This window comes from Somniosus microcephalus, chromosome 11 (assembly GCF_052327205.1).
Source record: "Somniosus microcephalus isolate GS21.2 chromosome 11, FLI_Smic_1.0, whole genome shotgun sequence".
Taxonomy (NCBI): Eukaryota; Metazoa; Chordata; class Chondrichthyes; order Squaliformes; family Somniosidae; genus Somniosus; species Somniosus microcephalus.
Genome location: NC_140997.1, coordinates 2,515,746 through 2,540,226, shown reverse-complemented (window position 1 = coordinate 2,540,226; position 24,481 = coordinate 2,515,746). Strand labels below are relative to the sequence as shown.

At 57.9% G+C, this 24,481-nt stretch overlaps 1 protein-coding gene across 1 annotated transcript in view; it reads left to right on the top strand.

Moving 5' to 3' along the window:
* The window catches only part of baiap3 (BAI1 associated protein 3), a 296,698-nt gene that overhangs the window by 22,192 nt on the left and 250,025 nt on the right, over positions 1–24,481 (top strand). Inside the window, 2 exon segments of the mRNA XM_086002220.1 lie at positions 113–172; positions 22,894–22,960. Coding sequence (XP_085858346.1) covers positions 113–172; positions 22,894–22,960 — 127 coding nt within the window.

Genomic DNA, 24,481 nt, shown 5'->3' with positions numbered 1-24,481 from the left:
CACTGTCGAGGTTGACACATGTGCAGTGGCTGATGTGGGCAGAGACAGTGAATCAGTGCCTGGTGGCTGCACGTTCACAGTGTGAGAGGCTGATGTGATTTAAATTTTGCAGGTTTTCGGGCTCGAGCTGAGCGACTATGAGGCGGCGATACACCGAGTGAAAGAAGCGAAGGTAAAGCTGTCGCTGGGTGTTTTTTAAAATTCATTCACGGGATGTGGGCGTCGCTGGCAGGACCAGCATTAATTGCCTCTGGATCACTAGTCTAGTAATATAACCAGTATCCTACCATACCTTGTGAGGCTGGTGTGAGAGCTCAGCGCTGGGGGACCCGGACACAGTAAACCTGCTCCTCCAATACAACGGGAGAATTACCAGGAAACACATTAACCTGATTAACCTGCACTGCCACATCACCAGAGAGCTCCACATACTTTCCCAGCAGTTACAAATTCTAACTGTTTTCACCCCCGATTCACCCCCACCCCCGATTCACCCCACCCCCGATTCACCCCACCCCCGATTCACCCCCTCCCCCGATTCACCCCAACCCCCCGATTCACCCCCTCCCCCCGATTCACCCCCCCTCCCCCCCGATTCACCCCAACCCCCCGATTCACCCCCTCCCCCCGATTCACCCCCTCCCCCCGATTCACCCCCTCCCCCCGATTCACCCCCTCCCCCCGATTCACCCCCTCCCCCCGATTCACCCCATCCCCGATTCACCCCCTCCCCCGATTCACCCCCTCCCCCCGATTCACCCCCACCCCCGATTCTCCCCAACCCCCCGATTCACCCCCTCCCCCCGATTCACCCCCTCCCCCGATTCACCCCCTCCCCCCGATTGTCCCCAACCCCCCGATTCTCCCCAACCCCCCGATTCACCCCCTCCCCCCGATTCACCCCCACCCCCGATTCACCCCAACCCCCGATTCACCCCCTCCCCCCGATTCACCCCATCCCCGATTCACCCCCACCCCCGATTCACCCCCTCCCCCCGATTCACCCCACCCCCCGATTCACCCCCTCCCCCCGATTCACCCCACCCCCGATTCTCCCCAACCCCCCGATTCACCCCCTCCCCCCGATTCACCCCAACCCCCCGATTCACCCCACCCCCGATTCACCCCCTCCCCCCGATTCACCCCCACCCCCGATTCACCCCCTCCCCCCGATTCACCCCCACCCCCCGATTCACCCCACCCCCGATTCACCCCACCCCCGATTCACCCCACCCCCGATTCACCCCACCCCCGATTCACCCCACCCCCGATTCACCCCACCCCCGATTCACCCCACCCCCGATTCACCCCCACCCCCGATTCACCCCCACCCCCGATTCACCCCACCCCCGATTCACCCCCTCCCCCCGATTCACCCCCACCCCCGATTCACCCCACCCCCGATTCACCCCCACCCCCGATTCACCCCCACCCCCGATTCACCCCACCCCCGATTCACCCCCACCCCCGATTCACCCCCTCCCCCCGATTCACCCCACACCCCCCGATTCACCCCCTCCCCCCGATTCACCCCCTCCCCCCGATTCACCCCCACCCCCGATTCTCCCCAACCCCCCGATTCACCCCCTCCCCCGATTCACCCCCTCCCCCGATTCACCCCACCCCCCGATTCACCCCACCCCCGATTCACCCCCTCCCCCCGATTCACCCCCTCCCCCCGATTCACCCCCCTCCCCCCGATTCACCCCCACCCCCGATTCACCCCACCCCCGATTCACCCCCTCCCCCCGATTCACCCCCCTCCCCCCGATTCACCCCACCCCCGATTCACCCCCTCCCCCCGATTCACCCCCCTCCCCCCGATTCACCCCACCCCCGATTCACCCCACCCCCGATTCACCCCCACCCCCGATTCACCCCACCCCCGATTCACCCCCACCCCCGATTCACCCCCTCCCCCCGATTCACCCCCACCCCCGATTCACCCCACCCCCGATTCACCCCCTCCCCCCGATTCACCCCACCCCCGATTCACCCCATCCCCCCGATTCACCCCCTCCCCCCGATTCACCCCCACCCCCGATTCACCCCCTCCCCCCGATTCACCCCCACCCCCCGATTCACCCCCACCCCCGATTCACCCCCTCCCCCCGATTCACCCCCTCCCCCCGATTCACCCCCTCCCCCCGATTCACCCCCACCCCCGATTCACCCCCTCCCCCCGATTCACCCCACCCCCGATTCACCCCCTCCCCCCGATTCACCCCACCCCCGATTCACCCCACCCCCGATTCACCCCACCCCCGATTCACCCCCTCCCCCCGATTCACCCCCTCCCCCCGATTCACCCCCTCCCCCCGATTCACCCCCTCCCCCCGATTCACCCCCACCCCCGATTCACCCCCTCCCCCCGATTCACCCCCACCCCCCGATTCACCCCCTCCCCCCGATTCACCCCCTCCCCCCGATTCACCCCCTCCCCCCGATTCACCCCCTCCCCCCGATTCACCCCCACCCCCGATTCACCCCCACCCCCGATTCACCCCCTCCCCCCGATTCACCCCCACCCCCCGATTCACCCCCTCCCCCCGATTCACCCCCTCCCCCCGATTCACCCCCTCCCCCGATTCACCCCCTCCCCCCGATTCACCCCCACCCCCGATTCACCCCCTCCCCCCGATTCACCCCCTCCCCCCGATTCACCCCCACCCCCGATTCACCCCCTCCCCCCGATTCACCCCCACCCCCCGATTCACCCCCTCCCCCCGATTCACCCCCTCCCCCCGATTCACCCCCTCCCCCCGATTCACCCCACCCCCGATTCACCCCCTCCCCCCGATTCTCCCCAACCCCCCGATTCACCCCCTCCCCCCGATTCACCCCAACCCCCCGATTCACCCCCACCCCCGATTCACCCCACCCCCGATTCACCCCCTCCCCCCGATTCACCCCCACCCCCGATTCACCCCCTCCCCCCGATTCACCCCCTCCCCCCGATTCTCCCCAACCCCCCGATTCACCCCCTCCCCCGATTCACCCCCTCCCCCCGATTCACCCCCTCCCCCCGATTCTCCCCAACCCCCCGATTCACCCCCTCCCCCGATTCACCCCCTCCCCCCGATTCACCCCCCCCGATTCACCCCCTCCCCCCGATTCACCCCCTCCCCCCGATTCACCCCCTCCCCCCGATTCACCCCCTCCCCCCGATTCACCCCCTCCCCCCGATTCACCCCCTCCCCCCGATTCACCCCCACCCCCCGATTCACCCCCCTCCCCCCGATTCACCCCCTCCCCCCGATTCACCCCCACCCCCCGATTCACCCCCACCCCCGATTCACCCCCTCCCCCCGATTCACCCCCACCCCCGATTCACCCCACCCCCGATTCACCCCACCCCCCGATTCACCCCACCCCCGATTCACCCCCTCCCCCCGATTCACCCCCACCCCCGATTCACCCCACCCCCGATTCACCCCACCCCCGATTCACCCCCTCCCCCCGATTCACCCCACCCCCGATTCACCCCCACCCCCGATTCACCCCCCTCCCCCCGATTCACCCCCTCCCCCCGATTCACCCCACCCCCGATTCACCCCACCCCCGATTCACCCCCTCCCCCCGATTCACCCCCTCCCCCCGATTCACCCCCTCTCCCCGATTCACCCCCTCCCCCCGATTCACCCCCTCCCCCCGATTCACCCCACCCCCGATTCACCCCACCCCCGATTCACCCCCACCCCCCGATTCACCCCCTCCCCCCGATTCACCCCCTCCCCCCCGATTCACCCCCTCCCCCCGATTCACCCCCTCCCCCCGATTCACCCCCTCCCCCCGATTCACCCCACCCCCGATTCACCCCCTCCCCCCGATTCACCCCCACCCCCGATTCACCCCCACCCCCGATTCACCCCCTCCCCCCGATTCACCCCCTCCCCCCGATTCACCCCCTCCCCCCGATTCACCCCCACCCCCGATTCACCCCACCCCCGATTCACCCCACCCCCGATTCTCCCCAACCCCCCGATTCACCCCCTCCCCCCGATTCACCCCCACCCCCGATTCACCCCCTCCCCCCGATTCACCCCACCCCCCGATTCACCCCCTCCCCCCCGATTCACCCCCTCCCCCCGATTCACCCCCTCCCCCCGATTCACCCCCTCCCCCCGATTCACCCCCTCCCCCCGATTCACCCCCTCCCCCCGATTCACCCCACCCCCGATTCACCCCCACCCCCGATTCACCCCACCCCCGATTCACCCCACCCCCCGATTCACCCCCTCCCCCCGATTCACCCCCACCCCCGATTCACCCCCCTCCCCCCGATTCACCCCACCCCCCGATTCACCCCCTCCCCCCGATTCACCCCCTCCCCCCGATTCACCCCCTCCCCCCGATTCACCCCACCCCCGATTCACCCCCACCCCCGATTCACCCCCACCCCCGATTCACCCCCACCCCCGATTCACCCCACCCCCGATTCACCCCCACCCCCGATTCACCCCCTCCCCCCGATTCACCCCCTCCCCCCGATTCACCCCCACCCCCGATTCACCCCCTCCCCCCGATTCACCCCATCCCCGATTCACCCCACCCCCGATTCACCCCAACCCCCCGATTCACCCCACCCCCGATTCACCCCACCCCCGATTCACCCCCACCCCCGATTCACCCCCACCCCCGATTCACCCCCACCCCCGATTCACCCCCTCCCCCCGATTCACCCCACCCCCGATTCACCCCCACCCCCGATTCACCCCACCCCCGATTCACCCCACCCCCGATTCACCCCACCCCCGATTCACCCCACCCCCGATTCACCCCCACCCCCGATTCACCCCCACCCCCCCGATTCACCCCACCCCCGATTCACCCCACCCCCGATTCACCCCCACCCCCGATTCACCCCCTCCCCCCGATTCACCCCCCTCCCCCCGATTCACCCCCTCCCCCCGATTCACCCCACCCCCGATTCACCCCACCCCCGATTCACCCCACCCCCGATTCACCCCCACCCCCGATTCACCCCCTCCCCCCGATTCACCCCCTCCCCCCGATTCACCCCCTCCCCCCCGATTCACCCCCACCCCCGATTCACCCCCCCCGATTCTCCCCCTCCCCCCGATTCACCCCCTCCCCCCGATTCACCCCCTCCCCCCGATTCACCCCACCCCCGATTCACCCCTCCCCCCGATTCACCCCCTCCCCCCGATTCACCCCCTCCCCCCGATTCACCCCCTCCCCCCGATTCACCCCCTCCCCCCGATTCACCCCCTCCCCCCGATTCACCCCCTCCCCCCGATTCACCCCACCCCCGATTCACCCCCACCCCCCGATTCACCCCCCTCCCCCCGATTCACCCCCCTCCCCCCGATTCACCCCCTCCCCCCGATTCACCCCACCCCCGATTCACCCCCACCCCCGATTCACCCCCACCCCCGATTCACCCCCTCCCCCCGATTCACCCCCTCCCCCCGATTCACCCCACCCCCGATTCACCCCCCACCCCCGATTCACCCCCTCCCCCCGATTCACCCCACCCCCGATTCACCCCCTCCCCCCGATTCACCCCCTCCCCCCGATTCACCCCCTCCCCCCGATTCACCCCACCCCCGATTCACCCCCTCCCCCCGATTCACCCCCTCCCCCCGATTCACCCCCCTCCCCCCGATTCACCCCCTCCCCCCGATTCACCCCACCCCCGATTCACCCCCACCCCCCGATTCACCCCCTCCCCCCGATTCACCCCCTCCCCCCGATTCACCCCACCCCCGATTCACCCCCTCCCCCCGATTCACCCCCTCCCCCCGATTCACCCCCTCCCCCCGATTCACCCCCACCCCCGATTCACCCCCTCCCCCGATTCACCCCACCCCCGATTCACCCCCCTCCCCCCGATTCACCCCCTCCCCCCGATTCACCCCCTCCCCCCGATTCACCCCACCCCCGATTCACCCCCTCCCCCCGATTCACCCCCTCCCCCCGATTCACCCCCTCCCCCCGATTCACCCCCTCCCCCCGATTCACCCCACCCCCGATTCACCCCCACCCCCGATTCACCCCCACCCCCGATTCACCCCCCACCCCCGATTCACCCCCTCCCCCCGATTCACCCCACCCCCGATTCACCCCCTCCCCCCGATTCACCCCCTCCCCCGATTCACCCCCTCCCCCCGATTCACCCCCACCCCCGATTCACCCCCTCCCCCCGATTCACCCCCACCCCCCGATTCACCCCCTCCCCCCGATTCACCCCACCCCCCGATTCACCCCACCCCCGATTCACCCCCACCCCCGATTCACCCCACCCCCGATTCACCCCCTCCCCCCGATTCACCCCCACCCCCGATTCACCCCCTCCCCCCGATTCACCCCCTCCCCCGATTCACCCCCTCCCCCCGATTCACCCCCTCCCCCCGATTCACCCCACCCCCGATTCACCCCCTCCCCCCGATTCACCCCCTCCCCCCGATTCACCCCCTCCCCCCGATTCACCCCCTCCCCCCGATTCACCCCCTCCCCCCGATTCACCCCCACCCCCGATTCACCCCCTCCCCCCGATTCACCCCCACCCCCGATTCACCCCCCTCCCCCCGATTCACCCCACCCCCCGATTCACCCCACCCCCGATTCACCCCCACCCCCGATTCACCCCACCCCCGATTCACCCCCTCCCCCCGATTCACCCCCTCCCCCCGATTCACCCCACCCCCGATTCTCCCCAACCCCCCGATTCACCCCACCCCCGATTCACCCCACCCCCGATTCACCCCCACCCCCGATTCACCCCCCTCCCCCCGATTCACCCCCACCCCCCGATTCACCCCCCACCCCCGATTCACCCCCTCCCCCCGATTCACCCCCTCCCCCCGATTCACCCCATCCCCCCGATTCACCCCACCCCCCGATTCACCCCCACCCCCGATTCACCCCCACCCCCGATTCACCCCCACCCCCGATTCACCCCCACCCCCGATTCACCCCCTCCCCCCGATTCACCCCATCCCCCCGATTCACCCCCTCCCCCCGATTCACCCCACCCCCGATTCACCCCCACCCCCGATTCACCCCACCCCCGATTCACCCCCACCCCCCGATTCACCCCCTCCCCCCGATTCACCCCACCCCCGATTCACCCCACCCCCGATTCACCCCACCCCCGATTCACCCCCTCCCCCCGATTCACCCCCCCCCCGATTCACCCCCCACCCCCCGATTCACCCCACCCCCGATTCACCCCACCCCCGATTCACCCCCACCCCCGATTCACCCCATCCCCGATTCACCCCCACCCCCGATTCACCCCACCCCCGATTCACCCCCACCCCCGATTCTCCCCAACCCCCCGATTCACCCCCTCCCCCCGATTCACCCCCACCCCCGATTCACCCCCACCCCGATTCACCCCACCCCCGATTCACCCCACCCCCGATTCACCCCCTCCCCCCGATTCACCCCCTCCCCCCGATTCACCCCCTCCCCCCGATTCACCCCCACCCCCGATTCACCCCCACCCCGATTCACCCCACCCCCGATTCACCCCCTCCCCCCGATTCACCCCACCCCCGATTCACCCCCTCCCCCCGATTCACCCCCTCCCCCCGATTCACCCCCTCCCCCCGATTCACCCCATCCCCGATTCACCCCCACCCCCGATTCACCCCCTCCCCCCGATTCACCCCCACCCCCGATTCACCCACCCCCGATTCACCCCCTCCCCCCGATTCACCCCCTCCCCCCGATTCACCCCCTCCCCCCGATTCACCCCACCCCCGATTCACCCCCTCCCCCGATTCACCCCACCCCCGATTCACCCCCTCCCCCCGATTCACCCCCTCCCCCCGATTCACCCCACCCCCGATTCACCCCCTCCCCCCGATTCACCCCCTCCCCCCGATTCACCCCACCCCCGATTCACCCCCACCCCCGATTCACCCCCACCCCCCGATTCACCCCCTCCCCCCGATTCACCCCACCCCCCGATTCACCCCCACCCCCCGATTCACCCCCTCCCCCCGATTCACCCCCTCCCCCCGATTCACCCCACCCCCGATTCACCCCCCCCGATTCACCCCACCCCCGATTCACCCCCTCCCCCCGATTCACCCCCTCCCCCCGATTCACCCCCTCCCCCCGATTCACCCCACCCCCGATTCACCCCCACCCCCGATTCACCCCCCACCCCCGATTCACCCCCTCCCCCCGATTCACCCCCTCCCCCCGATTCACCCCCACCCCGATTCACCCCCTCCCCCCGATTCACCCCCTCCCCCCGATTCACCCCACCCCCGATTCACCCCCCTCCCCCCGATTCACCCCAACCCCCCGATTCACCCCCTCCCCCCGATTCACCCCCTCCCCCCGATTCACCCCCACCCCCGATTCACCCCTCCCCCCGATTCACCCCACCCCCGATTCACCCCCTCCCCCCGATTCACCCCCTCCCCCCGATTCACCCCACCCCCGATTCTCCCCAACCCCCCGATTCACCCCCTCCCCCCGATTCACCCCCTCCCCCCGATTCACCCCACCCCCGATTCACCCCCTCCCCCCGATTCACCCCCTCCCCCCGATTCACCCCCTCCCCCCGATTCACCCCACCCCCGATTCTCCCCAACCCCCCGATTCACCCCCACCCCCCGATTCACCCCCTCCCCCCGATTCACCCCACCCCCGATTCTCCCCAACCCCCCGATTCACCCCACCCCCGATTCACCCCACACCCGATTCACCCCCTCCCCCCGATTCCCCCCCAATTCTCCCCACCCCCCGATTCCTCACCCCGATTCTTCCCACCCCCTGATTCACCTTCCTATCCACACCAGCCGGAACAGTGAAGCTCGGCCCCCGTGTGTCTCACAAGACGTCTGGGTCTGTGATGTTTCACTGCTAACCTGGCCTATCCCTTTAAATAGACAATGTGGGTAATTGTGGCTGTTTATACCCTGCTGTGGTCAGACCATGGGAGGCTGGAGCTGCCGACTGGCTCTGGGGGGGCAAGGCGGGGGGGTCGAGGGCGGGGGCGGGACTGGGGGGGGGGGCCAGGGCGGGGGGGCCAGGTGAGGAAGGGGGGCGAGGGCTGGGGGCGGTGACGGACTCGACGTTCCCGCTAAGCTGGGCGGCGGTGCAGTGTCTGGAGGTCCCACACCAGCCACTCACCAGCCTTTGGGAGATTTTGCACATGTGGGAAATTTTGAATGGACGTACAGCCTGTTAAAGGGACCGCGCCCCCAAAACAAAGTAGGGGGAAGATTGGACGGACACCCATTGGAGCTAGAATTGTGGAGAGAGTACAAAGGCAGAGTTTATTCAGAGATCCTCCTGTGCTCATGCTGTAGTTTCAGGAATTGAGGGACAAGGAAATCAGGAATGAATTTCATTTTTTTCTGCATTTCTCTGTGAGATGGATTAATGCAAAATCACAATCACACAAAGCTCAGTACGAAAGGAGGCAGTTCTGCCCATCGTGCCTGAATTACTGCTAGCTCTATGTCAGGGCTCTCTACTCTGGTCCCGTCTCCCTGCCCTTTCCCCGAAGTGTGAGTGTTTCTCTAACTCCCCCTGTGACTGACCCAGCTTCCATCGCCCTGTGGGATTCCAGAAATACTGAGAATCATTCCTTTGAACCTCTCCGATAAGATTCAGCTTCAAAAACGTAGGAAGATTTCCTTTGCCATCTCTTTTTGCCAGCGGTGATTTTTTGTGCCCACGGATTGCCAGCTGGTTGGCCGGTCCTGTACCCGCTTACTTGAGGTTTCTTGGTGTTTGTGAAAATGCTGTGTGACATTCTGAAGTGTGAGGGCTTGCGTTAAATGTCAGGCTTTTCTAGCTGGTGACTGGAGTTGGCTCTGCTGTCTCGTGTCACTCTGCCCCGGTTAAAGACGCGCTGATTGGACAGCAGGTGCCTGCAGCAGTAACCCAGCGCTGCTGAAGGCTCTCGCCCGAGACGCTGGCTGCCTCCCCTGCCTTCAGCTGCTGAGAGCCTTCCTGTTTACAAGCAGCAGCTGCTGGTTTTGCCAAAAATCAGATAAAAAGGTGAAAAGTGCAGTTTATCCTGTCTGGCAATTTGTTTTTTTAAATTCATTCTCGGGATGTGGGCGTCGCTGGAAAGGCCGGCGTTTATTGCCCGTCCCTTATCGCCCCTTGGGAACATAAGAACATAATGCATAATTTGCAACAAACATACATTCCTCTAGGGCATAAAACCCAAAAGGAAAAGTGATCCAACCATGGCTAACAAAAGAAATTAAAGCTAGTATTAAGTCAAAGGAGGAAGCTTATAAAGTTGCCAGAAAAAGTGATCAGCCTGAGGATTGGGATCTTTTTAGAAATCAGCAAAGGGGGACCAAGAAATTGATAAAGAAAGGGAAAATGGAATATGAGCACAAACTAGCGGAAAATATAAAAACGGACTGTAAAAGCTTCTATAGGTATGTGAAAAGGAAAAGACTGGCGAAGGTAAATGTAGGTCCTTTACAGTCAGAGATGGGAGAATTTATAATGGGGAATGAGGAAATGGCAGAGAAATTAAATAAATACTTTGTTTCTGTCTTCACGGAGGAAGACACAAAAAACCTCTCGGAAATACGAGAAAACCAAGGATGTGGCGAGAATGAGGAACTTAAAGAAATTATTATTAGTAAAAAAAAACAGTATTAGCAAAATTAATGGGACTATAAGTCAATGGGGGAAAAATTCAGTTGTTTGCACCTCCTGTTAGCGCCTTAAGAGGGCGCTAATGGGGCGCAAAGCAACTAGCGCCCGGGCGCGGCGATGTTTGCGCGACTCACAAAATTAACTAGACATTTTGCGGCGGCGCTAAACACTACCGCTACGATCTCCTGCGCCGGCAGATTGTGACGTCAGTCGAGTGCGCAACGCCTTGTTAGCGCCCCGGACCGGATATTGAGTGGCGCCCCCTGCCTTACCACCTGCCGCTAGCAATGACAGGTTGAGGGGAGCATTATGCTGTCAGAAAGGGACTGGGGGAGCTCTATTTAAAGGCGGCCGCTTCCTGCCTTTTTTTGTCAGTGACATTTTTGCACCACGCATTCTGAGAGAGAGACTTCTGGAGAGATTCAACGCTGTGTGAAGGAGTTTTGGGTACTGAGCAGCACTTTGCAGGTTCATTTTGATTTGCCCTTCCTTGCTTCGCCAGCGCTCTGAGGTAGCGCCTCGCTCCTCGGCCTTTGCGCCTTAAGACAGGTGTGAAGCGGCTGATTTAGCGCTCCAATCACCTCCAGGGGCGATAAAAGCCAAGTTTGCTGTTGGAGACGATAATTAGCGCCAGGCGCTAAACTTTGCGCACCGACAATAATGGCGCCCCAAACGGGGCGATACTGAATTTTTCCCCCAATAAATCCCAAGGACTGGATGACCTACAACCTAGGATTTTGAAAGAGGTGGCCATTGGGATAGTGGACGCATTGGTTGTCATCTTCCAAAACTCTATAGATTCTGGAACGGTTCCTGCAGATTGGAGGATAGCAAATGTAACCCCGCTATTTAAGAAAGGAGGGAGAGAGAAAACAGGGAACTACAGACCTGTTAGCCTCACATCAATAGTTGGGAAATGCTGGAATCTATTATAAAGGATGCAATAACTGGGCACTTAGAAACTAATAGTAAGATTGGGCAGAGTCAACATGGATTTATGAAAGGGAATTCCTGTTTGACAAACCTATTGGAGTTCTTTGAGGATGTAACTAGTGGAGTAGACAAAGGGGAACCAGTAGATGTGGTGTATTTGGATTTTCAGAAGGTCTTCGATAAGGTCCCACACAAGAGGTTGGTGAACAAAATTAGGGCACATGAAATTGGAGGTAATATACTAGCATGGATTTAGAATTGGTTAACAGACAGAAAACAAAGAGTAGGTGTGATATCCGAGTGGTAAGGTCAGAAACTGAGAGAAGCGAGATATAAGGAACAAAACCCAACTGTTTATTACACGTTGTAGCAGAGGAATATCTCTTACAGGCTGCCAGCAAAGCACACATTTCTTACTGCACAATGGCAAGATGGAGGATTCCCCTCTGAGTCATACCCATAATGCAATGCCACATTACCGTATAAACTGGTGTACCAGGACATTGAATACATGACCCATTACCTTCAAAACTGGTGAATGTGAACCCTTAATATTTGGCTCCATCTGGTGGATAACTTAAACATTACATCCCAGATTACTATATCCCTCCCCTCTTAAGTTGAACATTAATTTCTTAACAACATTCTTAAAAAGTCCCATAAGGAAACTCCTTTAACGATAGTCCATACTGAACAAATCTAGCAGGTCGTTATCAATCTCTCTGGCGGCTTGTGAGTCCTTGGTGAACGTCTTACAGTCAAGTCCCTGCTTGGTTGTGGTAGAGCCACCTGCTGCTCCTGAGCAGTACTCAGAGTATCTGACTCTGCTACAATGGTTTCCTCTTGATGAAGGGATCCAGGTGGAACTGGCTCTGTTCGTGGTGGTGGTACCACCGATGCATTTGGATAACTGGGGGCCAACTTGTCCTCCGACATCCCCTCTGGAACCTCCATTTCGATTTCCCCTTGTCTGGTCAGTATCTGATCTACATGTCTGCGTACTACCTGACCAGTTCCCACCATGACCGTATATGATACTGGACCGGTCATTGAGTCTATGATGCCAGGAATCCATTTTGGACCATAACTGAAATTCCTGGTAAGGACCGCATCACCTTCTCCAAAACTGCGGCTCTTTGTCCTTCTGTCATGGTTCTCCTTTTGTTTGATTTGTCGGTTTTCCACCTTCCTTTTTAGATCTGGGTGAACCAGGTCAAGAGTGGAGCGTAGTCGACGTCCTAACAACAGCTCAGCAGGGGAGAGTCCTGTGGTAGATTGAGGTGTTATTCTGTAGCTGAACAGAACTCGTGACACCTTGGCTGCCAAACTCCCTTCCGCACTTTTTTTCATCATCTCCTTAAATGTTTGTACGGCTCTCTCCGCAAGTCCATTTGAAGACGGATGATATGGAGCTGAGGTCACGTGCACTATGCCATTGTTTCTCATGAATTCTTTTGTTTCTGTACTCACAAAACACGTGGCATTGTCACTTACTACGATCTCCGGTAGCCCTTGATTACTAAAACTCCTACGCAGGCATTCTATAGTAACAGTAGATGAAGCAGAATTTACAGGATAAACATCCATCCATTTGGAATGGGCATCAATGATTATGAGGAACATCTTTCCCATGAATGGACCTGCATAATCTACATGTAATCTTCTCCATGGTTCATCCGGCCACTCCCAGGGGTGGAGAGGAGCTGCTGCTGGTGCCTTCCTGTGTACCTGACAAGTGCTGCATGTCTTGACTAGATTTTCTATCTCCTCATCTAGCTTTGGCCACCACAAGTAACTCCTTGCCAAGGCTTTCATACGCGAAACTCCAGGATGACACTGATGTAGTTGCCCTAGGATAGACTGTCGTGCTGGCTGTGGAATAATCACTTGTGCTCCCCACAACACGCAACCATCCTGCACACTCAGCTCTGTCTTCCTGACACGGTAAGGTGTGAAATCAGTCCCTTCCGGATGCTGTGGCCAACCCCTCATCACATATTCTCGGACTCTAGACAGTACTGGATCTTTACCTGTCCATGTTCTTACTTGCTCTGCAGTCACAAGTGCTGTGTCAGTGTCCTCCAACATCAACACTCTGTCCTCTGGAGCTGCACGGATAGGTGTACCTGGCAGTGGAAGACGGCTCAAGGCATCTGCGTTCCCATGGTACTTGCCCACCTTGTAGACGATGACATACTCATATGCCCTCAACGTCACTGCCCACCTCTGGATCCGGGGTGACACCATCTGTGGTACTGCTTTCATTTCATTAAAAAGAGATAGAAGAGGTTTATGGTCGGTGCATATGGTAAATTTCCTGCCATATATGTACTTGTGGAACCTCTGTAACCCAAACATTACTGCTAACCCCTCTTTATCTAACTGGGAATAGTTTTTTTCCGCCGGTGTCAGAGTTCGAGACACAAACCCTATTGGTCTTTCTGTTCCATCTTCCAAGCTGTGTGAAAGAACCGCCCCCACCCCGTAAGGTGAAGCATCACAAGAGAGAATGATGTCTTTCTCTGCATTGTAGTGAACCAGCACATCCGAGGACAGCATCAGTTTCTTGGACTGTTCAAATGAAACCCTCTGTTCCTCTTCCCACTGCCACTGTGTCTCCTTGCGCAGAAGTTTGTGAAGAGGTGCTAACACTGTTGCCAAGTTTGGTAAAAATCTGTTATAATAGTTTAGCAGTCCCAGGTAAGCTTTTAACTCAGTCACATTGGTAGGAGCTGGGGCTTCCTGCAGTGCTTGTACTTTCTCCTTGATTGGATGGAGCCCGGTGGCGTCCACTCTGTGTCCCAGGAACACGGCCTCATTCCCCAGGAAAGTGCACTTACTCCTCCTGAGCCATAACCCAGCCTTATCCAATCTTTGTAGTACCTCACTCAGAGTGCTCAGATGCTCCTGGTCGGTTCTTCCCATCACCAGAATGTCATCCAGATAGATTGAAACATGTGGGATCCCTTGCAGTACACCCTCGATAGTCCTCTGGAAAATAGCTGGACTAGATGAGACACCGAATGGTAAGTGGTTATAGGTAAACAAACCCTTGTGTGTATTTATGGTTACATACTTCTTAGATTCCTCATCTAGTGTAATCTGCAAGTATGCATGACTCATATCCAGCTTCGTGAATTTCTTCCCTCCAGCCAGGTTCGCAAAGAGATCCTCTGTTTTGGGAATAGGATACTGTTCTAGTTTAGATACCCTATTTACTGTCAATTTATAATCGCCACAGAGTCTTACCGAATTGTCCGGTTTTAAAACAGGTACAATGGGAGTTGCCCATTCTGAACATTTCACGGGTTCCAGAATGTTCTCCCTCAAAAGACGGTCAAGCTCAGCCTCTACCTTCGGTTTCATGGCATACGGCACAGGTTGTTGTTTAAAAAACCTTGGCAGTGCCTCCTTGTCTACATAAACCTTAGCTGGGGGGCCATTAAATGTGCCAAGTTCTTCCTTGAACACGTTCTCATGTTCAATCAACACTTCTTGCAAAGACAACTGTTTGCCTCCCTCTATTTGATTTATTGCTCCCCAATCTAATTTAAGTTCTTGTATCCAGCCCCGACCTAACAAGTTTGGTCCAGAACCCGATACCACAACTACAGGTAGCTGTTCCACGGTGTCCCTGTGTTGCACAGTTACAGTAGCTGTACCCAATGTCGCCACTCGTTCACCGGTATATGTTTTAAGCTGCATAGAGCAAGACTTTAACTCTGGAACTTTTGCACGGTTCCACAATTTTGAGTACTCCTCCCTGTTCATTATGGTTACGCCGCATCCTGTATCCACTTCAAAGTTGACCTTAGAGTCATTTACTGTCAGTTGCAAAATGATAGGATCCACTTTTGGAATGTTCTCTACCATACTATGCATTATGAACATATCGGCCTAGAAATTCAGTTGCGTTCGCCAGCCGTTAACGCCATAAGAGGGGTAGATTTCCAGCGCTAGGCACTTAGCGCCCGGGCGCAGGCCGATCTGCACCTACGCCCAACTTCAGTTGACATTTAGCGCCGGCGCAAAGTGTTTGCGCCCGCTCAGCTGCGCGCGCAGCTTATGACGTCATTTCGTCGTGCAACGCTGTTTGTGCGCCCCAAACCGGAAATTCAGTGGCACCCGCCCAATGTGGGCGTGGCGCTGTTAAGAACTGTGAAGTGGAACGCAGCAGAGGCCCTGCGGGCCTCGGGGAGCGCTAATTAAAGGGCACTTACACTGAACTATAAAGGCCAGCCATTTTGCTGCAATGACTTCAGTGCTTTGGATTTCTGTACAGAGACCAAGGAACAGACCTTACTGATTTGGGACAACATAGGAGAGGTATTTTTGGCTTCTGGCCAGAGCTTGGAAATTTGACTCTTGTGATTTCACTGTTTGCAAGTTTATTATGGGGGCTGCATGGGGTTCCAACCCTCAGTTCCAGCATTATGTGCGAAGGGCTCGCAGACGCTGTGTGAGAGAGGCAGCCATGCCTAGACGCAGAGGGGCCATCAGGCGTCGGCAACGTAGGCCTTACCCACTCAGGGAATACCGGCAGCAGGTGTCATATCTCACCATGACTGCCGCGCATTGTGTTAAGAGGCTGCGCTTCAGAAGGGAGGTGGTTGCAGAGATCTGCCAGCTGCTTCACAGAGATCTGCGTCCACAGCTGATGTGCAGGACCTCTCTGTCGGTGGAAGTGAAGGTCACGGTGGCTTTGAACTTTTATGCAAGCGGCTCCTTCCAAGCTGCTGCTGGGGACATAGCGAACATCTCCCAGTTCGCCGTGCATCGCTGCATCCGGCAGGTCACCGATGCCCTTTTCGCAAGGAGACACCAATTCATCTCCTTCCCCATGACCCTAGAGAGGCAGGAGCAGCGTGCAGTCGGATTTGCCAGGATCGCCGACTTCCCCATGGTGCAGGGCGCCATTGACTGCACGCATGTGGCTATGCGGGCACCTATCGACAATGCCGAGGATTACCGCAACCGGAAGGGCTACCATTCCCTCAATGTACAGCTGGTGTGTGACCACAGGCAGCGCATCCTAGCTGTCAATGCCCGCTTTCCAGGAAGCAGCCACGATGCATTTATCCTGCGCCAGACTACTGTGGCTGACATGTTCGAGACACAGCCTCCACCAAGGGGATGGCTTATTGGGGACAAGGGCTACCCTTTGTGTACATGGCTCATGACCCTGCTCCGCGCGCCCAGGACCCCTGCGGAGGAGGCATACAACGAAAGCCATCAAGCCACAAGGAACATCATAGAGCAAACGATTGGCGTCCTCAAGCAACGGTTCCGCTGCCTGGATCGTTCCGGCGGATCTCTACAGTATTCGCCGGATAGAGTCTCCCAGTTCGTCGTCGTTTGCTGCATGCTGCACAACCTGGCTATCCGCAGGACTCAGGCACTGCCACCTCACGTTGGACCACCACCTCAGGTGGACGAGCAGGAGGACCATGAGGAGGAGGAGGAGGAGGAGGAGTACCAGCCCAGGAGGGAGCCACAAGGTCCAAGGGCCGTCCGCTGGCGGCTTATTGAACGGCACTTCTAGGCCCCCTGTCAGGGAATGGCTTGTGGCAATGAACGCACCTGAATGCAGCCGCTCCGCAAGCCCTCAGCCGGTTAACGCAACAACCACTTGAAACATGACACCTGGACAAGCTGAATAAATAAAAAGCTTTATTTAACAAACTCAGGGCCCTTCCCACATGAAACAGAGAAACAGACAAGACCCCCAAAAAACAGTCAAAAACATATCTCACTCCCACAACCTGGGGAGGAATAACAAAACTTGTCAATAACATTTGCCTTCATCCTCAGCCTTCCCAAAATAAGCCCCCCCCCCCAGAACACAAACACCCCCATATAAAAAAAACAGTTGGCAACACACTCTACTTGGTGTGCCGAGAGGGCGAGTCCTTGTGCAGGCTTCTCCGGCCCCTGCCCGACCTGTTGCTCCGCCTCAACCTGGGCCCTGTGGGTGTGGCAAGGCTGGGGGAAGGCTCCTGAGGGGCACACTGCGTGACGGCAGATGCCCTTGGGGGTCGGCCTAGACGAGGTCCGGCCCTGGAGGGGCCGGCTGCTGACTGCTGCAGCTGTGGCTGGGCAGCATCAGTCTCTGCATCAGCTCGTCGCACCTTGGCTGGGGGAGTGGCAGTGGCGGCTGCAGCAATGGGGGCAAGCTGGCTGATGCCAGGCGCTCGCTGGTCGCCAGAGACACTGGCACTCGGCCGGGCTGGCACTGCAGCAAGCGCAGCAATCTGGTGGAGGCCAGACTGCTGTGCTGCAGCAGGGCGGCGGGTGCCCTGGTGATGCTTCCGTGACACCGCGAGTGTGGCAGAAGTGAGTGCCCGAACTGCCCTGGTCTGTGCCCGCATCAGATCAGCCAGTGTCTGCACGGCACCACTCATGAACTCGCGACTCGCGTCCTGTGCTGCCGCGAGTTGGTCGACACCCCTGGCCTGTGAGTCCCCGAAAGCGGCCACACTATGAGCCAGGGACTCAATGGCCTGAGGCATCTGTCCCACAACCCCCATGAACTCGTTGTGGCGCCGCTCCGAGGCCGCGGACATTTCATCAAGGAGGCGCACCTCCTGGGCGAGGACCGTCTCCGGACTGGAGGGCGGACTCTCCCTCTGGGGAGAAGGCCGCCGAGCTGCCCGACCCTTCCCGCGTGCCTGGACGCCACTGGGCCCAGCAACTGCCCTCCCCTGCAACACTTCCCCCCTCTGGGGAGAAGGCAGCCGTGCTGCCCGACCCTTCCCGCGTGCCTGGACGCCACTGGGCCCAGCAACTGCCCTCCCCTGCAACACTTCCCCCCTCTGGGGAGAAGGCAGCCGTGCTGCCCGACCCTTCCCGCGTGCCTGGACGCCACTGGGCCCAGCAACTGCCCTCCCCTGCAACACTTCCCCCCTCTGGGGAGAAGGCAGCCGTGCTGCCCGACCCTTCCCGCGTGCCTGGACGCCACTGGGCCCAGGAGCTACACCCCCCTGCAACACTTCCCCCTGGCTCTCCTCCAGGCAAGACGTCTCCCCTCCATTGCCATCCCCTGGCGCGGATGAGGGTTCCCCCGATGTGCCGCCTTCCTCTTGGTCCTCGTCGTCCTCCTCTTCCGAGGGACTGGCACTCTCAGCTTCATGGACCTCCTCCTCACCAGCTGAAAGCAGGAAGGCACAAGAGTAGCTTTAGAGTGAGGACAGGGCGTCAGCGAGGGAGGCATGAGTGGTGGCATTATGCGCATTGGTCGGACAGTGGCAAAGGATGTAGATCTGAAGCGCAAGGGGAACGAGAGAGGTCCAAACGGTCATGTCCTTACCATTGGGGCCCAGCACAGGGTCCGCATCACCAATAGCAACGGGGCCAACCACCCGGCCACGCATGAGTCGAGCCACGCGCTCCTCCAGCTCACTGAGCTCCTGGAACTGGGCACGGCCTCCCCCGGTGACATTCCGGCTCTTCATATTCTGGGCCAGCTTGGCCTGCAAGAGAAAGGACGGCCTCTAAGTACAGTGTGGTGCCCTGTTGTTGTGTGCACTGCCTCCCATGGTGGAATAGCTTGGCCAGTGTGGTGCCCTGTTGTTGTGTGCACTGCCTCCCATGGTCGAATAGCTTGGCCAGTGTGTAAAGTGCAGAAAGTGCTATTGATGATCATGCCAGTGCCATAGCTGCGGGAGGAGGGATGGCCATTAGGCCTTTGAGGTCCCTTTGCCCATAATGTGAGGTGCACATGCAAGGATGAGGAGGACACTGGAAAGGCTACTCACCTTGACCAACCGAGTGAGGTCGTTGTACTTCTTGCGGCATTGGTCACCAGTCCTGGGGACATCGCTGGTGGCTGACACCCTGTGGGCGATTTCCCTCCAGGCTCTCCTGAACTGCCTCCTGGGAGCCTTCTTGCCACTGTCCGGGCACAAGATCTCTCTTCTCTTTTCCAAACCCTTAAGCAGCACCCACAAAGCAGGCTCTGAGAAGCGCTGCGCTCGTTCACGGGCCTTCTGCATGGCTTCAGGCGCTATTTGGGTCCACCAGCAGTGTTGAGGCCTAGCTGCAGGGCTCCACTATCCAGGGCGTGGCAGCAGACAAAGTCGACCCTTCCCCCTTTAAGAGCTGGCCGGCGTCAGGGTGTCTGCTGTCAATCAAAACATGACCGCACCTGCGCTGCGCCCGGCCTCGGCGTTATCAGTCCGCACCGCCAGCTTAGCGCCTAAAGATAGGAGTGCAACGCCAGCTTCAGCGCTCGCCCAAACTCCTTGGCCAAATCTACTGAATTTCGGCGAAGTGGCCTACACTTTCCGGCGGGCGCTAACTTTAGCGACCGCCCGACTTTAGCGCCCCAAAAGTGGCGCGACTGAATTTCTAGGCCATCGTCTTCTTTCTCAGCTTCTCCGCTGATGTGATGTGCTCCCTGTTTTTTCACTTCTCTTCCTAGGTTTTCCTTTCCTCCCCCTTTTGGTTGGTATTCCTCCACGGTTGCTTTTGCCCTGCATGCACGTTTTATGTGTCCTTTTTTCCCACACTTGTGGCACTTTTCCTCCAGAACCCTGCATTCCCTTGCCAGGTGATCGCCATTGCATCGATAACATGCCTTTACATGCTCACATTGTGGTTTCTGACGCATATTTAACTTGTGCACAACAACCTGACCTGCAACTTGCTTTGTAGTAGCCCAGTCGGAACCTTGTATTTCTTTTACATCTCGGTTCGCTGTCTCTATGGCTTGAGCAAGTTCCAACGCTTTTTCATACGTAAGCCCAGTCTCGGACAATAATCTCCTCTGCATTCGATCATCCATTATCCCGCAAACTAGCCTATCTCTCAGCATGTCTTTTAGGTTGTTCCCGTAATTGCAATCGTGTGCCAATTTTCGCAACACCGCTACATAATCCAATACAGTCTCTCCCGGTTTTCTGTTCCGTGAATTAAATTTGAAACGCTGTACAATCTCACTCGGTCTGGGATTGAAATGGTCCTTCAGCAAGGCCACTAAGTTAGCAAATAATCTGTCGCCAGGCTTTTCAGGACTGCATAAGTTTCTCATTAAACTATACGTCTGACTTCCCACGGAAGTGAGCAAAATAGCTCTCCTTTTTCCGACATCATTTATATCATTTGCTTCAAAGAAATGCATCAGCAACTCACAGTATTCATCCCAGGTCTGCGTCTGAACATCAAAAGCAGAGATCTTTCCTACCATAGCAGCCATGATCCTCTATTCAGTGCTCTTTTTTGTTTCTTCTTCAAGATGTGATCTGTTGATCCTCGTCGGCAATATGTGATATCCGAGTGGTAAGGTCAGAAACTGAGAGAAGCGAGATATAAGGAACAAAACCCAACTGTTTATTACACGGTGTAGCAGAGGAACATCTCTTACAGGCTGCCAGCAAAGCACACATTTCTTACTGCATGATGGGAAGATGGAGGATTCCCCTCTGAGTCATACCCATAATGCAATGCCACATTACTGTATAAACTGGTGTACCAGGACATTGAATACATGACCCATTACCTTAAAAACTGGTGAATGTGAACCATTAATATTTGGCTCCATCTGGTGGATAACTTAAACATTACATCCCAGATTACTATAGTAGGGATAAACAGGTCTTTTTCAGGATGGCAGGCTGTGACTAGTGGGGTACCGCAAGGATCAGTGCTTGGGCCCCAGCTATTCACAATCTATATCAATGATTTGGATGAGGGGACTAAATGTAACATTTCCAAATATGCTGATGACACAAAGCTAGGTGGCAGTGTCAGTTGTGAAGAAGATGTGAAGAGGCTTCAAGGGGATCTCGACAGGCTCAGTGAGTGGGCGAGAACGTGGCAGATGGAATATAATGTGGATAAATGTGAAGTTATCCACTTTGGTAGAAAAAACAGAAAGGCAGAGTATTTCCTAAATGGTGAAAAATTGGGGAATGCAGATGCTCAAAGGGACCTGGGTGTCCTTGTACATGAGTCACTGAAAGTGAATGTGCAGGTGCAGCAAGCCATTAGGAAGGCAAATGGTATGCTGGCCTTCATTACAAGAGGATTTGAGTACAGGAGTAAAGAAGTCTTACTCCAATTATATAGGGCCTTGGTGAGAGTACACCTGGAGTACTTAGTACCTAAGGAAGGATACACTTGCCATAGAGGGAGTGCAACAAAGGTTCACGAGATTGATTCCTGGGACGGCGGGACTGTCGTATGAGAAGAGATTGAGTAAACTAGGCCTGTATTCTCTTGAATTCAGAAGAATGAGAGGGGATTTCATTGAAGCATAGAAAATTATTACAGGGCTTGATAGGGTGGATGCTGGGAGAATGTTTCCCTTGGCTGGGGAGTCTAGAACCAGGGGCCACAGCCTCAGGATAAAAGGTAGGCCATTCAGGACTGAGATGAGAAGAAATTTCTTCACACAGAGGGTTGTGAATCTTTGGAATTCTCTACCCCAGAGGGCTGTGGAGGCTCAGTCATTGGGTATATTCAAAACAGAAGTCGATAGATTTCTGACTAGTAAGGGCATCAAGGGGTATGGCGATAGGGCCAGTGAATGGAGTTGAGGCAGAAGATCAGCCATGATCTCATTGAATGGCGGAGCAGGCTCGAGGGGCCGAATGGCCGACTCCTCCTATTTCTTATGTTCTTATGTTCTAATTAGGAGCAGGAGTCAGGCATTCGGCCCCTCGAGCCTGCTCCGCCATTCAATAAGATCATGGCTGATCATCAACCTCCACTCCACTTTCCCGCCCGATCCCTGTATCCCTTGATTCCCCTAGAATCCAAAAATCTATCGATCTCAGCCTTGAATATACTCAACGACTCAGCATTCACAGCCCTCTGAGGCAGAGAATTCCAAAGATTTACAACCCTCTGAGTGAAGAAATTCCTCCTCATCTCAGTCCTAAATGGCCGACCCCTTATCCTGAGACTGTGACCCCTAGTTCTAGACTCTCCAGCCAGGGGAAACAGCCTCTCAGCATCTACCCTGTCAATCCCCTTCAGAATCCTGTATGATTCAATGAGATCGCCTCTCATTCTTCTAAACTCCAGAGAGTATCGGCCCATTCTACACAATCTCTCATCATAGGACAACCCTCTCATCCCAGGAATCAATCTAGTGAACCTTCGTTGCACCACCTCCAGGGCAAGGTGGTGGTGAACCGCCTTCTTGAGCCGCTGCAGCCCGTGTGGTGAAGGTGCTCCCACAGCGCTGTTCAAGAGGGAGTTCCAGGATTTTGAACCAGTTTAAGTCCTGGTTTGTCCATCAGCTGCTTTATTCGCTCTGGTGCTGGTGCAGAATGGGGGGGATGTTTTGCCCTTTTCCTGTGGTTAGTGATTAACCCCAAGCCTCTTTCCTCCTGTCTCGTGCAGCTGCCCTCCTGCTCCCTGAAAGCGACGGTCGTGGAGGCGCGAGACCTGTTGGCCAAGGACGTCAATGGTGAGTAACCCGGAGCTGCCCTCTGGTGGAGGCCCACGACATGGCAGCTGCTTTTTCCATTCATTTCTCTTCTGCAGGTTCGACTTCAACCTTTATGGGGAAACAGGCACTGGGCCTGTCTGGGGAGGGAGACACTGGGCCTGTCTGGGGAGGGAGACACTGGGCCTGTCTGGGGAGGGAGACACTGGGCCTGTCTGGGGAAACAGACATTGGGCCTGTCTGGGGAGGGAGACACTGGGCCTGTCTGGGGAGGGAGACACTGGGCCTGTCTGGGGAGGGAGACACTGGGCCTGTCTGGGGAGGGAGACACTGGGTCTGTCTGGGGAGGGAGACACTGGGCCTGTCTGGGGAGGGAGACACTGGGCCTGTCTGGGGAGAGAGACACTGGGCCTGTCTGGGGAGGGAGACACTGGGCCTGTCTGGGGAAACAGACATTGGGCCTGTCTGGGGAGAGAGACACTGGGCCTGTCTGGGGAGGGAGACACTGGGCCTGTCTGGGGAGGGAGACACTGGGCCTGTCTGGGGAGGGAGACACTGGGCCTGTCTGGGGAGGGAGACACTGGGCCTGTCTGGGGAGGGAGACACTGGGCCTGTCTGGGGAGGGAGACACTGGGCCTGTCTGGGGAAACAGACATTGGGCCTGTCTGGGGAGGGAGACACTGGGCCTGTCTGGGGAGGGAGACACTGGGCCTGTCTGGGGAGGGAGACACTGGGCCTGTCTGGGGAGGGAGACACTGGGTCTGTCTGGGGAGGGAGACACTGGGCCTGTCTGGGGAGGGAGACACTGGGCCTGTCTGGGGAGAGAGACACTGGGCCTGTCTGGGGAGGGAGACACTGGGCCTGTCTGGGGAGGGAGACACTGGGCCTGTCTGGGGAGGGAGTTTCACACTTCCCAGGTATCGGTTAATGATTGGGGCTGAAAGCAGAGACACCGTACCTAACAATAAACAAACAGAGGTTCATAGAATCATAGAAAGTTACAGCACAGAAGGAGGCCATTCGGCCCACTGTGTCCGTGCCGGCCGACAAAGAGCTATCCCGGCCTAATCCCACTGTCCAGCTCTGGGTCCGTAGCCCTGTAGGTTACGGCACCTCAAGTGCATATCCAAGTACTTTTTAAATGTGATGAGGGTTTCTGCCTCTCCCACCCTTTCAGGCAGTGAGTTCCAGACCCCCACCACCCTCTGGGTGAAAAAATTTCTCCTCAAATCCCCTCATAAACCTCCAACCAATTACTTTAAATCTCTGCCCCCTGGTTATCGACCCTTCTGCTAAGGGAAATAAGTCCTTCCTATCCACTCTATCTAGGCCCCTCATCATTTTATACACCTCAATTAAATCTCCCCTCAGCCTCCTCTGTTCGAAAGAAAACAGACCCAGCCTCTCCAATCTTTCCTCATAGCTAAAATTCCCCAGCCCAGGCAACATCCTCGTAAATCTCCTCTGTACCCTCTCTAGTGCAGTCACATCTTTCCTCTAATGTGGTGACCAGAACTGCACGCAGTACTCTAGCGGCGGCCT